Raw genomic sequence first — 16,789 nt, 5'->3', positions numbered from 1 at the left:
TGTGCTTCCTTACTCATCCCAAGCCTCAGCTTTCAGTCGCTTATAGGAACAGCTTTGGGATTGTGGGTGCTGTAATGAGTATTATCATTCTGTCTGACTATAGCTAAGAGTCACAATTTCTTTTCCTAAAAATATTCACAAGTTCATATACTCAAATGCTGTAGGACTTGATAATTTGAAGTGAGATGTACTATATTTTGGAAATCAAGCTATTACTGTTTTATGTCAAGAACTAATATGCAAAATATCCTATTATATTTTTTCTCAGGACATAAAATTTTATTATGAAATCTATATTTCCTTCTCAAAAATGTAAACAAACCACTAGTATTGTTCAGTTTATAAGAGAGATAATATCATTTTATTTGCTTATATAAAGACAAAGGGCAATTTATATTTAATAGAAGCTCAAATAAAAAAACTACGTCCTTATAAGAACAACAGCAAAACACCCACAAATTTATCATATAACCTGCACATACATATTTACCCAACAGAAAATGTTAAAAATAATTATGGTTCGCAAAATCAAATGAAATAAATTCACATGTTCATTTATGTTTATAGATGTCAATAGTTATAAGTTATAGTTATAGATGTCACATTATCCCTATTTTGAGAAAGCAGATATTTTGTTTTTAAAATAAAGGATCCCTCAATAGTTTCTTTTCATTGCATGCATTTAATGTAAATTAAAAACTTTATTATGAAAGATTATGGCCAAAATTAATCAATACATGTTTTACTTAAAAAGTAATAGAGCTCCCCTTCTTGATTAAAGTCTGAGGATGAAACTCTGAGGGGCCTTAAGCCTATAGAATACAATGGTTAAATAAGCAGTCCAAACTGGGATTAGAAAACAGAAAACAGCCTGAAAACACAGCCCAACATAAGAGCCTGTTGTCCTATCAACCATGCTTTAGCAAAAATGTTCCAGATGTGTGTCCAGATAATGAAGTTATAACACAACATATTCAATATTCTAGTACCCAAGTGAAAACAGATGTTGATTTTGTACAGGAGAGTAGAAAAGATACCCCAGGATTTTCCAATCTCTAAGACCTTCATCTTTCTCATTTTACCTGATTACCATGAGGTAAAGAGTCCTTTTTACCATGTTCTGACCATGATGTTTTAGACATCCATAGGTTCTGATATACAGAATCAAATATAGATTGAGACTTCTGTAACCTTAGTTAAATTAAACCATTGTATTAATATGGAATTTATAATGTGGTGTAGAAATAGCATATTCTCCCATAAGCTTTGTTTGTGGAATCCAGTCATTAAAAAGTGGTTATATCATGAAGAGTCTATTTACCAATGGTTTATTCCATTGATTGATTCATAGTTTGTTGACATTACTAGACATGGAGGGAACTAGAATTTTGGGTTCATAGAATAGACTATTGTGGTACACCTTAATTTGAAAAGTATAAAATGTTATCCTGGACCCATTTAGAAATTTAACTTACTTTCTGAGCATTCTGTACAGGTCAAGAACCAAATATGTCTTTCAACATGATATTCTGCCTTACCTCAGTCCCAAACTCCCTCCCTCCCTCTCTCGCTCTCTCTCTCTCTCCCGCCTCCCACCGCGTCTCGGCTTCGCTCGTGCAATGGAGCTGTTTAAGAGTGGAATCGACATACCTGAAACCAGTGCCAAAATAAATGATTCTTTTAAAACTATGTCAAGTATTTTGGTACATTTTTGAAATGCCAGCTATCACTGCCAACTTCCTGTTACTGATCTCAAACCTCAGAAAAGAGTGGTATACTACCTGTCTGGGAAGATGGAAACTTCTATAGGGGAGACATTGGGAGCAAATAGAGCCTTGACTCTGTGCATGTATGTGGGAGTCAAATTTATATTTACTATGATCTGGAGTCATGTAAAGCATTTATTGTTTATATGATAATGTCTAGATATATTGCAGATAGTTATACTTATTACTTGTATTCTAAGATAAAATAATTAAAATTGCTTTTAAGGGAAGTGACATAATCTTTTTCTATATTTATACAGTTTCTTTAATTAGACTGAGTTTCATGCTTGTTGTTGCCAGTAGATGTAGACTCAGCAGTCAAGCATTTATAGAAGAGTTGGTTTGCATGTTTATTGTAGAATAAATGAACAAGGCGGTTGCTATGTTGTAAACCAGCTCCCTTTGAATTGTGGAGACTGTGCTAATGTGTCATGTAAATGTTTCCACTTGTCAAAATTTCTAAAGGGCAAAACCTGTGTTATATTACCCAGCAATATTTTTCTCCAGGATTTGAAATAAATTTTGACATAAATTTAATTAAATCTCCAAATGCTACTGTTATGCTTTGTAGACTGTCATCACAACTAAATACCATAGTTATTATTCTGATCTTAAAAACACACAGCATCCACATTTACACATTCCTTAATATTTCACACAAAGTAGTACTGAAAAAGCCTAGGACTATTTGTCCAAGAGAAATGAATCTATAACACATGTTCAGGTTTCTCATACACTTAGTTTGCTTTACATACACAGTACTCGTTAAAAGATATTTATATGCAGGAACATAGAAATGAAATACTGGTTTCTGAAAGTCATAAAATAACTCAAACTTGAGCTCTTTGGATGCTACTATGTTTGAGTGGAAATGCAGGTTGCAAAGGTACAAGATGAATGACCAGGTAATTGAATATAAGCAGACCAAAATCTCTCTATCTCCTAATATTAATAGCAGCTAAAGCTATCATCCAATATTTTAGACTCTCTAGAATATTTACAAATTTATTGAGATGTATATGCATGTATATATGCATACATATATAAATGTATTTAAATTGTACATATATGTATACATTCGTATATACACATTTGTATATATTTACACACATGTATACATACACACACATATATATATATGTACATATATATATATATATATATATGACCTTGAACCTACTCCCTTACTGATGTCACTCATTGTTTAAATGTGTCAGGTTTAGTAATCAATATTCTTCTAGGTATCTGTAGTTATCTGAGAAAGTTGGAGATATTTATCACTTTTCAAGGATTTATGTTTATTTTATGTATATGACTAAATTGCCTGGATAGTATCCCATGTACCCCATGAAAGAAGTGCTATGGAGGCCAGAAGTTTGCAAAGAGTTTCTTGGAACTGGAGTAATAAATGCTTGCCAGCTGCCATGTAGATGATGAAAGCCAAACCTCCAACCTCTGAAAGAGCACCTGAAAGGTTAAGTCATCTCTCCAGCCCCTAGGACATGTATTCCTATTAAAGAATACTGTCTACTTATTAAAGCAATACTTCATAAGTCAAAGCTATAGATAATTCATATACATAGGGAAAGACATAATAGTCAAATACACTATTTCAATATTTTAATTATTGCAATATAATCCCTCTTTAATTAGAAGCGCAATCAATAATTGCAAATTTCTGATAAAAAGGAATGTCTATGAATTGTGATTAACTCCAATGTAGAAATAAATACTACAGAAAAAATTGGTTAGCAAAAATAGAGGTGTCCTTCAGCCTCAAGTGGTTTCAATGTTCATAGTAGTCATCTAAACAGATTTTCCTTTATTGGAAAATGTAAGAGGCAATTATTTTATTAATCAAACCTCTTATCCCCACCCAGTGGGTTAAAGGAAGGACTGCACCAATACTCCATGCTTGAAAAAACCTGAAGGATAGTAAATGATCATCAGTGAATAGTTAGAAATCGTACAGTCTCAAACATACAAACCTATCAGAGACATATGTACTTACTTATCGTCTGTAATTGTACTAAATTAATTTATATGAATTTTGTCTTACAATTATAATAAGACTTTGATAAAAAATTATTTTGATACAATAGTTTGTTTGGCAACTTCCTCCAAGTTGAAACATTGTAACTTGAAGGAAGGCTCTTAGGATCCAAATAAACTTCTCATAAACCTCAACAAGGCCCTGGTTGTCCACATTCACAGAATCTTTTTCTTGCTGAGGACATATACATAACAAGGCCTGCTGAGAACAGGCCTCCATCTTCTGATCTGCCTAAAGTTATGCTAAGTGTTGTTCCTCATGCTGGAGTTAACTTTTCACTGACGCAGCAGCCTTTAAGCAGCACTAGTTTCTCTAAGTATCCATCCCTTCATCCATTCACCTACAAGACAGATTATCTCATCACTTACTGAGTTTCACTTATGGAACTGTGTAGTTTGCCTGTCATTGATACCCCACCTGGAATTAGCAAACTTTTGTTTTCATTTTCCCAGGAAATGTCACACAACAGCCATATAGTATTTTGAGCAACTATGAAACAAATCATGAAATATTCATGTAAATCATGGATATGGCATTCAATTAGATTCACCAAAAGCACGTTTTCTCATTTTTTTCAGAAAGCTTTGAAATTTTGAATATTTCTTTCCTAACAAATGACTTATATGCAAATTCTGAAATTGTCTGTGTTAACTAAATCAATTTTATTTCAACGTGATTCTGAATAAGATCTATTAAACAAACATATCTCATGAGATCATGTTTAACAGTAGAAAATTTAGGAAGTATTTTAGATACTTTAATCTTCCAAAACTAATTTCCCTTAATAAAGTAATATAATTTTAATACTCAGTGCATTCTCAAGCTCTCTTAGTTTTTCATGTTTTAAGCAAGTTTTTCTCAAACATATTGAGTTACATACATGTTTTCTATTAAATTGTTAATAAAGTAAGATTGTATTATGTGTGTTTTTACATACCTTATGCATACATACTTCAATTTGGAGAGTTATATGGCAAGAACCATTTTAAGTCTACGTGGGACACTTTTCAATAATTTTTACCTGTGCCCCTCTGAATGCTTGCTAATAGACCAGAAAAGGAAACTTCATAAAATAAAAAAAAAGTCAGTCACGTGTTTATGTTATCCAAGTGTCTAAAAGATGTGGCATGTATTGCCATCTAAACAGATTCCATTACTAAGCATTGTAACTAAGAGCAGATAGAAAATGAATGGGATCATTATAAAATGTTGAAATTATATGTAACACAATGTAGAAATGTAGAAACTAACTTTTCTCTACATGTCTACAGTGCTTCTCCAGGCCTTACATATAACATTTAGTCCACAAACCCCAATCGCTGTCTAAAACAATCATTACTACCAAACTGTACATGTATATTGGTTATTTTTCTATAATAGATAACCATTGAAAAATAACATATATTAAACAAAATAACTCATTCAGAAAACTGATGATAAAAATGAATGGTATTAGAAAGTGCTACTATGAGAGTTGTTTAATATGGTGTTTTCTTTCCCCTTCACAGCATCTTGGTGTTTTGAGCTGATATACTATGATAGAGGACATAGTATTTGCTTGTGTAGTGACTTTTTTCTGATATGAATCACTTTGTGGTTGTCCTTGCTATACCTAAAATGACTTAGAAGCTGTTCTAAATGAAGTAAGAGTTACATGGAGACAGACACTGCAATATCACTATAGTTGGTATGATCACCCAGTTAATTGCTAAGTGATTAGTAGGTGAATATCAATTTCTTAGAAAATACATGAAGCAAAGTGTGACTCATTTCTTGTTACAAGAGGTGAGGGAAATCCAGAACTGGAGATTAACTCATCCTCCTCAAGCAGATAAACAATTTAAGATTATGTAGTACTTTTTTTTCTGGAATTTTCTGCTTAGTACTTTCAGACTGTGGTGGATTATGCATAAACAAAACTGTTAAAAGTGAAAAGAAAACACTGATGACTGTATGACCCTGAAAGCACCCGATCCCCTTTTCAGGAAGGTAGTTAATGTTCTTTGCTTTTGTGCCTTGAATCCCCATGTTGCTGGTCAACAGAGACCCTCTCTTCTTGAATTATCTCTAGGTTTTGTGTCCCATCACCTTCCCCCTGGGTACTTTATTGTTCCAATCATGTACGTGTCTTGTCCATTTTGATGCCTCCTTGTTCTTATTCAAGGAACTAATTCTAATACACTCGAAACCTCATTTCTTCAGCACTAATTTTCTATCTCTTTACTCTTTCCAAAGTCATCTGAACTTATGCTTTCCAAATCAGTCTTTATTTCCCAAGCTGTAGCCTAAATGACTTCAGAAACATTTAATACTGTTCATGATTTGTTCACTTACAAATTTCTGGTAAGTTATATGTCTCAGCACTCTCTTGATGTACATCATGAGTCACCAGTTATGTCTTCTGCTGGGTTCCTCCCATTCTCTGAAGTATAAAGTGCATCATATTTTTGTCCTAAGCTGATCTTCTCGATTTGTTCTGAATTTCATCTATACTTCAGGAACAGAAACCCCTAGGTTTGTACCTCTGCAACTATAAGTCCCAATTGTATGTGTACTGCATCAAGCTCTGTGCTCATGGCCTAACTCGTGCAATGTAAACATAGCAATTCTGTTTGCCGGCCCATCTTCATAATACATATTTAAAATACATGAGTACCCTACTTTCACAAATATCTATTCATGGTTCAACACAATAGTCTGTAGAAAAGAAATAATTTATGGCTATTCATAATTTGTAAGGGTTTTATGGCTATTCGTTAGTGGGCAAGGGTTAGACAAAGAACAAAACATACTAAATATGTATTGACAACAACTGCTCCGATTTTGCTGGGTATCTATAGAAACCTATTATTTGAAATACTAGATATGCATATTGTGAATATAAATAGCACTTAGGGTGATTACCATGTGAAGAATACATTATATGCGAATGATCTGCCTAAGTACATGCTGCACAAGGTTTTGTGGCTCTAATGCAACTACGTGACCTGTAAATCACTAAACATAATACTTTGATTCATGTTCTAAAACCCACTGTAAACTATTAAATTAAATGTATTTTCATTGATAGTAATTTAACTGAATACTTTTATTTATATGTTACATTTTTGTTTGTTTGTTTGTTATTTGTTTTATTGGTTTTGGACATGCTTTCCTTTATCTATGAATATTCTTAGAGTGGCTACATAGGCTATGACAACCTTCAAATCCTAATTCTGCTACATCTAATTTTGAGTGTTGGGATTGGAGATATTTTGCTATGGTTAAACAACCTAAAGATATTTTTTATATTTATCCTAATGACAGTCAAAAGAGTAGTATCGTTAATTAATCATAATACATTTACATTGTGCTGGAGAATACATAATTTTTGTTATTTAATGCAATTTTATCTAAATATTTTTATTACATATAGCTATATAGAGGATACATGGAAAGCTATTCTCTTTTACATTTGGTTTTAATTTTTTATCATTAATAATTTTCAACTGTTCTCTGAAATAGCTGTGGGCACATTAAAATGGTAATTTAAAAAGTAACATAACTCATAGCAATAGAGGAAAAATTTCAAGTTCATTTTACAGAGTATTTTATCCCAGAGTATTTATGTGGAAGGTGATCAATTATTATTTTCATTATCATAAGTTTCTAAGACACATAAAAATAAAAATTAATTACAACGAAAGCAAGACTTTTCTAGAAAAAGTTCACATTTTAATATTTTAAAGATTGTATTAATGTTTTATTTGAGGATTGAAAGCAAGATAATAGGAGCATGAAGATAATTATAATAGAGATTTGTCAATGAAAACAAAGGTTGCCTCTAAACAGCAAAGGATGAACATAGTATTTGAATTGCTAAAATGACTTTGAGATTTTACCCTCTATTTTATTTACATTTCAAATGTTATTCCCCTTCCCAGTTTCCCCTCCACAAACTCATATCCCCACCTCCATCCCTGTCTCTATGAGGGTGCTCCCCACTTGCCCTCCTACTCCTGCCTCAGTGGCCTAGTGTCCCCCTATTCTGGGTCATCAAGCCTGCACACAACAAAGGGACTCCCCTTCCAATGATGGAAGATAAGGCCATACTCTGCTACATATCCAGCTGGAGTCATGAGTACCTTCTGTGTACTCTTTGGTTGGTGGTTTAGTCCCTGGGAATATTGGGGGTTCTGTTTGATTGCTATTGTTGTTCTTCCAATGAGGTTGCAAAACCCTTCAGCTCCTACAGTCTTTGCCCTAACTAACTTCCCCGTTGGGCTCCCCATGCTCAGTCCAATGTTTGGCTGTGTACATCTGCATCTGTATTGGTTAGGCTCTGGTAGAATCTTTCAGGGAACAGCTATACCAGCCTCCTGTCAGTAAGTACTTCTTGGCATTAGCAATAGTGACTGATTTGGTGTCTGTATGTGGGTTGGATTCCTAGGTGGGGCAGACTCTGGATGGCCTAAGAAGCTTATTTCCAAACTCATTTTTTTCGATCAACATTCTTTAAAAAAATCAGAAATTTTTCTATAATTAATTAGTTTACTATAATCTGGCAAATTTGGTATTTTATATAGTTTCACCATACACAATGCTAGACTTCATACGAACCTAAAACATATGTGTGACTTCACACTCAATTCTGAATTGTTTTCAAATTAAATATGCACAGGTACTGAAGCCCCACTGACAACTTCAGAATTTTCTGCAACTATGTTTCCATTAGTCAAGAACTGCTAAATGCTTGACATATTCTCCACATATACCACTAAAGTCACAGTGTTTAAATGATTGTATATATTCACATCTAAGTCATTGTTAGAGGGGAAATGTGAGGCGTAAGCTATTGTAGCCCGTTAATGCACAGAAGATAAACAGAGACGCCTTACTTACCAACCAAGCTCAACATTGGCTTGCAGTTTGAATGCTTCCCCATCATTCATATATCCCTGCATTTGTGGAATTCCTTTCAGTTCATTTGTTTACTATAATGAATTAATTGCATGACACTGCTACAATTTTCTTCAAATGATTGACTATTACTGCTGTGTATTTTCCTTTTCATCTACTGCCCTCTCTAGGTCTCAATGTTTGGAAGCATGCTTCCTTCTTTTCTTTCTTTTTTCTTATCCTTTTCTGTCTGCTTTGATCCTTTTTCTTTTATTATCTTTTCCTTCCTTTCCTTTCTTTCTTTCACTCTCACATGATCAAAAACACACACACAAAAAACATACTACTCTCTCTCTCACTCTCTCTTTCTCTCTTTCTCTCTCTTTCTCATTCTCTCCATCTGTCTGTCTCTCTGGGTGAAGAAACTTTCATTTCATGTGTGCCACACAAATGTTCTCCCAATGATTTAGTCTTCTGGGCATTGTATTGCACATGATACATTTGTTGAGTGGCTCTTATGAAAATCTCCATTAAGTGATAATTTAGCCTAAATATTATTTTAATATTTAGCTAATTTACATATTCTAAAAATATCTTGATATCATGAAACAAATATCCATTTGTAAATGCATGTAAAATAAATAAATATTTATACTCTACCAAGTATATGGTAGAGGTCTTTATAATAATTAGGGAAACATTGTATTTGGCTAATTTAAAAATGATGTGCTGTCAGAGCAATCAGACAACAAAAGGAGATCAAGGGGATACAGATCAGAAAAGAAGAAGTCAAAATATCACTATTTGCAGATGATATGATAGTATATTTAAGTGATCACAAAAGTTCCACCAGAGAACTACTAAAGCTGATAAACAACTTCAGCAAAGTGGCTGGGTATAAAATTAACTCAAATAAATCAGTTGCCTTCCTCTATACAAAAGAGAAACAAGCCGAGAAAGAAATTAGGGAAACGACACCCTTCATAATAGACCCAAATAATATAAAGTACCTCGGTGTGACTTTAACCAAGCAAGTAAAAGATCTGTACAATAAGAACTTCAAGACACTGAGGAAAGAAATTGAAGAAGACCTCAGAAGATGGAAAGATCTCCCATGCTCATGGATTGGCAGGATTAATATAGTAAAAATGGCCATTTTACCAAAAGCAATCTACAGATTCAATGCAATCCCCATCAAAATACCAATCCAATTCTTCAAAGAGTTAGACAGAACAATTTGCAAATTCATCTGGAATAAAAAAAACCCAGGATAGCTAAAGCTATCCTCAACAATAAAAGGACTTCAGGGGGAATCACTATCCCTGAACTCAAGCAGTATTACAGAGCAATAGTGATAAAAACTGCATGGTATTGGTACAGAGACAGACAGATAGACCAATGGAATAGAATTGAAGACCCAGAAATGAACCCACACACCTATGGTCACTTGATTTTTGACAAAGGAGCCAAAACCATCCAATGGAAAAAAGATAGCATTTTCAGCAAATGGTGCTGGTTCAACTGGAGGGCAACATGTAGAAGAATGCAGATCGATCCATGCTTATCACCCTGTACAAAGCTTAAGTCCAAGTGGATCAAGGACCTCCACATCAAACCAGACACACTCAAACTAATAGAAGAAAAACTAGGGAAGCATCTGGAACACATAGGCACTGGAAAAAAATTTCCTGAACAAAACACCAATGGCTTATGCTCTAAGATCAAGAATCGACAAATGGGATCTCATAAAACTGCAAAGCTTCTGTAAGGCAAAGGACACTGTGGTTAGGACAAAACGGCAACCAACAGATTGGGAAAAGATCTTTACCAATCCTACAACAGATAGAGGCCTTATATCCAAAATATACAAAGAACTCAAGAAGTTAGACCGCAGGGAAACAAATAACCCTATTAAAAAATGGGGTTCAGAGCTAAACAAAGAATTCACAGCTGAGGAATGCCGAATGGCTGAGAAACACCTAAAGAAATGTTCAACTACTTTAGTCATAAGGGAAATGCAAATCAAAACAACCCTGAGATTTCACCTCACACCAGTGAGAATGGCTAAGATCAAAAACTCAGGTGACAGCAGATGCTGGCGAGGATGTGGAGAAAGAGGAACACTCCTCCATTGTTGGTGGGATTGCAGACTGGTAAAACCATTCTGGAAATCAGTCTGGAGGTTCCTCAGAAAATTGGACATTGAACTTCCTGAGGATCCAGCTATACCTCTCTTGGGCATATACCCAAAAGATGCCTCAACATATAAAAGAGACACGTGCTCCACTATGTTCATAGCAGCCTTATTTATAATAGCCAGAAGCTGGAAAGAACCCAGATGCCCTTCAACAGAGGAATGGATACAGAAAATGTGGTACATCTACACAATGGAATATTACTCAGCTATCAAAAACAACGAGTTTATGAAATTCGTAGGCAAATGGTTGGAACTGGAAAATATCATCCTGAGTGAGCTAACTCAATCACAGAAAGACATACATGGTATGCACTCATTGATAAGTGGCTATTAGCCCAAATGCTTGAATTACCCTAGATCCCTAGAACAAACGAAACTCAAGACGGATGATCAAAATATGAATGCTTCACTCCTTCTTTAAATGAGGAAAAAGAATACCCTTGGCAGGGAAGGGAGAGGCAAAGATTAAAACAGAGACTGAAGGAACACCCATTCAGAGCCTGCCCCACATGTGGCCCATACATATACAGCCACCCAATTAGACAAGATGGATGAAGCAAAGAAGTGCAGACTGACAGGAGCCGGATTTAGATCGCTCCTGAGAGACACAGCCAGAATACAGCAAATACAGAGGCGAATGCCAGCAGCAAACCACTGAACTGAGAATAGGTCCCCCGTTGAAGGAATCAGAGAAAGAACTGGAAGAGCTTGATGGGGCTCGAGACCCCAAAAGTACAACAATGCTAAGCAACCAGAGCTTCCAGGGACTAAGCCACTACCTAAAGACTATACATGGACTGACCCTGGACTCTGACCTCATAGGTAGCAATGAATATCCTAGTAAGATCCAGTGGAAGGGGAAGCCCTGGGTCCTGCTAAGACTGAACCCCCAGTGAACTAGTCTATGGGGGGAGGGCGGCAATGGGGGGAGGGTTGGGAGGGGAACACCCATAAGGAAGGGGAGGCCCCTTATGAACAACAATGCCAAGCAACCAGAGCTTCCAGGGACTAAGCCAGTACCTAAAGACTATACATGGACTGACCCTGGACTCTGACCTCATAGGTAGCAATGAATATCCGAATAATATCACCAGTGGAAGGGGAAGCCCTTGGTCCTGCTAAGTCTGAACCCCCAGTGAACATGATTGTTGGGGGGAGGGCAGCAATGGGGGGAGGATGGGGAGGGGAACACCCATATAGAAGGGGAGGGGGAGGGGTTAGGAGGATGTTTGCCCGGAAACCGGGAAAGGGAATAACACTCGAAATGTATATAAGAAATACTCAAGTTAATAAAAAACCAAAGAAAGAAAGAAAGAAAGAAAGAAAGAAAGAAAGAAAGAAAGAAAGAAAGAAAGAAAGAAAGAAAAAGAAAAAAATGATGTGCTCTTACCCCCTCTCTCTCTTACTTCCCCTTACCCTCTCTTCCTCCGCTTGTTCTTTGTTCTTCTCTGTTCTTACCCCCACCCCACCCCACCCCCGTGTACATGTCCAGCCACTTTTTCCTCTCTTCTTCTACTCTTTTCTCATTAAACCTTCCACGTGGAAAAAAATAAAAAATAAAATGATGTAAGGCAATCATTTTATATTAATAAATTCTGTAAATTTTAACATAAACTCACCGAAAATTGTGAACTGAATGAAACTATGAAAGTCATTCAATGCTGAATGAATTTAGAAAAACAGCCACTTCTGGTTGTTCAGTGTAGTGAATTATGCCAACTTTATCACTGCCAATGTTATTAATTTCACCATGAGCATGCATTTTTTGATGACTGATTCTAGCCAAAACAAAAATCTTTGTGTTAGTCCTCCAATTTTAGTTTTACTTAAGGTGGTATGAAAGAATTTTTAAACATAAAATAAAGTAGCATCTTTTTGAAGTTATTCTTTGCAAAAGAAAGACAGCCTAAGTATATGTGCAGTATACTCTGAAAATAACACTTTATTTATTGTCAACTATAGCTTCTGTAATACTTTGATTTGAAGGACATGGTAAAAACACACTAAAATGATATGAAAATGTCTGATCAGATTATTCAAGGAAAACATAAAACAATCTAAGATTTCATTCGATTTGTAAACAGATAATTGCAACAACCAGATTTCCAACTTCTTACGCTTTGTGCTGCACATTTAAGCGCACAGAACATTTGCCTTTATGGCAGTTTTATTCCCAGCACATTAAATGGCAAGAGGATTTCTGTTCAATTGACTTTCTCTTAACAGGTTTAATTCCTTCTTCCCTTTGGCATACTTTGTATATGAGTTTTTGTATTCGAGCTAACCTCTGCATTCTAGGTAAGTAAATTTCACTTGTGTGACACACTGACCCAGTGTCAAGATTTGGTAATTGTAGGTCTGGTGTAAACAGCTGCAGATTTAGAAGCCCCTCACAGTAGAAATAAATTTCATGCAAGAGATTCTTAGTACAAGAGTAAAAGGATAGACAATGGGTAGAAACATAACATTTAAGTAATGCTGAATATTATTACTACAAAGTAGTCGATGGAAAATTCACTTAACCATTCGATTTTTAGGAAATACTATGATTGTTACAGAGACACTTCAATATGTCATAATAGATATTAAATATGACACAAAAAACTATATGAAGTATTTGATAAGATACAGATTTTTTATCTACATTGCAAGCACAAGCTAAAGTACACAATCAATATAAGTGGCTATATAAATTAAATCTACCTTCTTTAAATATTGACTCTTTTCTAGTGTTTTTCAATACGTTATGATATAATATTTTAGATCATTGTTGGTTCATATACATTGGCAGAAATTAGTACGTAGATCCATGTGCCCTTTACTAAATTGATTTCAAGAACAGTATAGTTCCAATGATTGATCTAAACTATAACTTGGTTGCTTACTCTCATCTCATCCTTGCCCATGACTAAGATTTACTGTTTTTCCACATGCGTGTTGTATATGCTTTGCTCTATTCTACTTAGGACATATGTCAGTACCTTTACTAGCTTTAACAGTCAAAATGATACAACGAATAAGCATCCAACAAAACTTTAAAAGTGGATTTTAAAGTAAAAATGATACTTTGACGTAATGGTCAAGAAATATTTTAGTCTGTGTGACATAAGATGCATTCAAGATGCATATATATATATATATATATATATATATATATATATATATATATATATAGCATTCGAGACTCTATTGTACAAGGATACTGAAAAATGGGTGAGTCTCTGTCCTGTTAAATTTTGAGAAAGATAAAACCGTTGTGGAGCAAGGAATAGGATTTGGATTTTATCTTAACACATTACATAATGTATGTAATTATCAAACAATAAAAGTATTTACTTAAAACACAACATAGATAGGCCAGTAAATCTTTTATTTCTCATCTAAGGTTTACAGAGTAATAAGTAGTTAATCTTAAAATATGAGATCTGTTGGACATTTGATTTGACTTGGTTTCATTTTGTATTTGAAGCAAATATCTTCTAAGAAGACATTTTAGTTTGCAAACTTAATATTTTTATTGTTTTTTTCCAATGTGACACTATAAGACACAAGGTATATGCCTAAAATTCCAGAAAAATATTTCATAATCACAGCAACTATCACAAAACCTCCCCATGAGGTTCCAGTTCCTGACAGTGGAATCGTATTTCCCAGCCCAAACTGATTACACTCACACTGCTAACATGACAAGTAGTTAGTTTTGATTTTATTTACACTTTCTCTGCTCAAATACAGGCATTTTAGGAACTAACAATTCCTTAGACAAGATACTAAATCAAACAGAAGTCCTCATAGTCACTAATCTACATAAGATAAATGGAAATACAGTTCTTTATGATGAGAATATATTTTGAAGCATGCACAAATCTAATTAATATTTGGGACAAATCTAAAGAACCAAAGTTTTCACAGAATCATTTCATTAATTATGAAATGATTTTGGCTAGCCACACATCTTATGATATTTTAATATTTAGTGCCATTATAAATGAGTGCTCATTTATCAAGCAGAACACTAAATGCTTTATCTTCTATCATAATGTTGACCACTGTATGTTTCTGTATGTTCCACTGTACAGATCACATTGTCAGATTATCAGTTTGAGGTTGGATTGTGCAATTAAAATTGCACACTACTCCTCCAGAGGTTGTGGGTATGCTTCCAGCACTGAGTAACTCACTATCCTTTCATTTCCAGTGCATTTGAAGGCCCTGTCCTCAGTGAGCCCTGTAGGTATGAGTACACATGCATATGTCAACACACACACACACACACACACACACACACATACACATATATATATATAACTTAGTTTTATGATATCAGTGTTGTAATATAATTTTATTCTACCATCTTAGACTGAACAACAGAAAAATAGTTTTTCCTTTCAAAGTCTAGCATAAAACTAAGTATTGAGAAGATTGATTGAATTGAAAAATGAAAGAGATTAATTTGAATCCATAGCATCTATGACTTGATAGAGGAGGAGATTCTACTGTGATAAAACTGCAAAAATGTTGCCAGGTTGTAGTGAATAACCACAGTATTCCTACTCTTTTATAGAAATAACATATTGCATTCTAGAAGCCACAATGTTCACAGCATATTACATCTTTGTCTTAAAAGTGTCCTGTTATCATTATAATCTCCTTGAAATACACTTTATTGAAAAACTATATTAAAAGTCATAATTTGTAAATCTTTAATTTTAAATAATAAATAGGGAAATGAAGGGTTGCAATATTTTTTTCTCAAATTCAAGAGTTAAATACCCTACAATTTCTTTATTGTGAACACAGTTAAGTATTCTGATTAACTGATGCACTAATTCACAAAATTTCAAGAATACACTTATCATTGACATGTTAGTACTGTATATGATTATATATTTGACTCGAGAATTTAAGAAGGTCAAAAACACAAGAAAGTAAATATTTCCTCCAACTTAAACAACCAAGTAACAAATCAAGGTATAAATAAATGTGTGATGATCAAGCCCATTTGAGGATTTATTTATAGAACACACTAAAACAGCACATCTAATTACTAATTCAGAAGTACTATTCACTAAGCCATCCTTTCAATTGTATGAGTGTAAATATTACTTTAAAATGTTAAACTATCATTGCCTCAGATTTGCTAAATGAGTTTCTTATGACTTTATTGTTATTGAAGTGGGCAATTAGAGGTCCCATACAATTTGAGTTGCGTGCTTCAAATTGAAATTATTCTGTACATCGGGAAGCAATGAAAGCCACGACAGCACCGCTTGGCCTTCCCTGCAGCCTCACCAGCATTCTAGGGGCTTTGCACTAGTGATATTTGGCCTACAGACTAAACTGGCTAACCTCTGTCCCTATAATAATAACTCCGTGATTGGGAAGCCATATGGTACAATGCTGATTTCTATATTAAACTGTGAGTCAGATTTTGGCCAGCTTAGTCTCATAAATGAATATCAGAATCCTATCCATGCAAATTGCCATACCCTGCCGCTTTTTGGGTTGGTTAAGGTTATTTTTTCCTTCTGCTTCTTTTAGATGCTTACAGAGATAAAATGACACGATGTTCACACTTTTATGGCAGTAGTAGAGAATAGGACAGGTAGAGGACTACGACACTGTAGGCCTCACCCTGCTCTTACCTTTAAAGAAGCAGTCTTCGTTGTGAACAATGGTGATCTTTTGCTTTTTCAGGCAGGCAGCTCTGTGCACTTCACAGTGGTTCTCATAGAATTCCCCATCAGATCCACACACAGGTTTGTAGTGCTGTTTGCAGAGGTCCATGCACGTACACTCAGCGTGCCTTGTCTCTCTGCTGATAACACAGTGCCTCCCCAAGCCACAGTACTTATTTTCACAAGATCCAAAAGGTCCATCGTGAATTAGAAATTC

General features: G+C 34.7%; 1 protein-coding gene across 2 annotated transcripts in view; it reads right to left on the bottom strand.

Moving 5' to 3' along the window:
- The window catches only part of Fstl5 (follistatin-like 5), a 654,395-nt gene that overhangs the window by 416,460 nt on the left and 221,146 nt on the right, over positions 1-16,789 (bottom strand). For both annotated transcript variants that reach the window (NM_001271195.1, XM_087628612.1), the window contains 1 exon segment: positions 16,540-16,788. In NM_001271195.1, coding sequence (NP_001258124.1) covers positions 16,540-16,788 — 249 coding nt within the window.

Source organism: Rattus norvegicus, chromosome 2 (genome assembly GCF_021556685.1).
Source record: "Rattus norvegicus strain SHRSP/BbbUtx chromosome 2, alternate assembly SHRSP_T2T, whole genome shotgun sequence".
In the NCBI taxonomy this organism is placed as follows: domain Eukaryota; kingdom Metazoa; phylum Chordata; class Mammalia; order Rodentia; family Muridae; genus Rattus; species Rattus norvegicus.
This window is presented reverse-complemented; position numbering and strand designations above follow the sequence as displayed.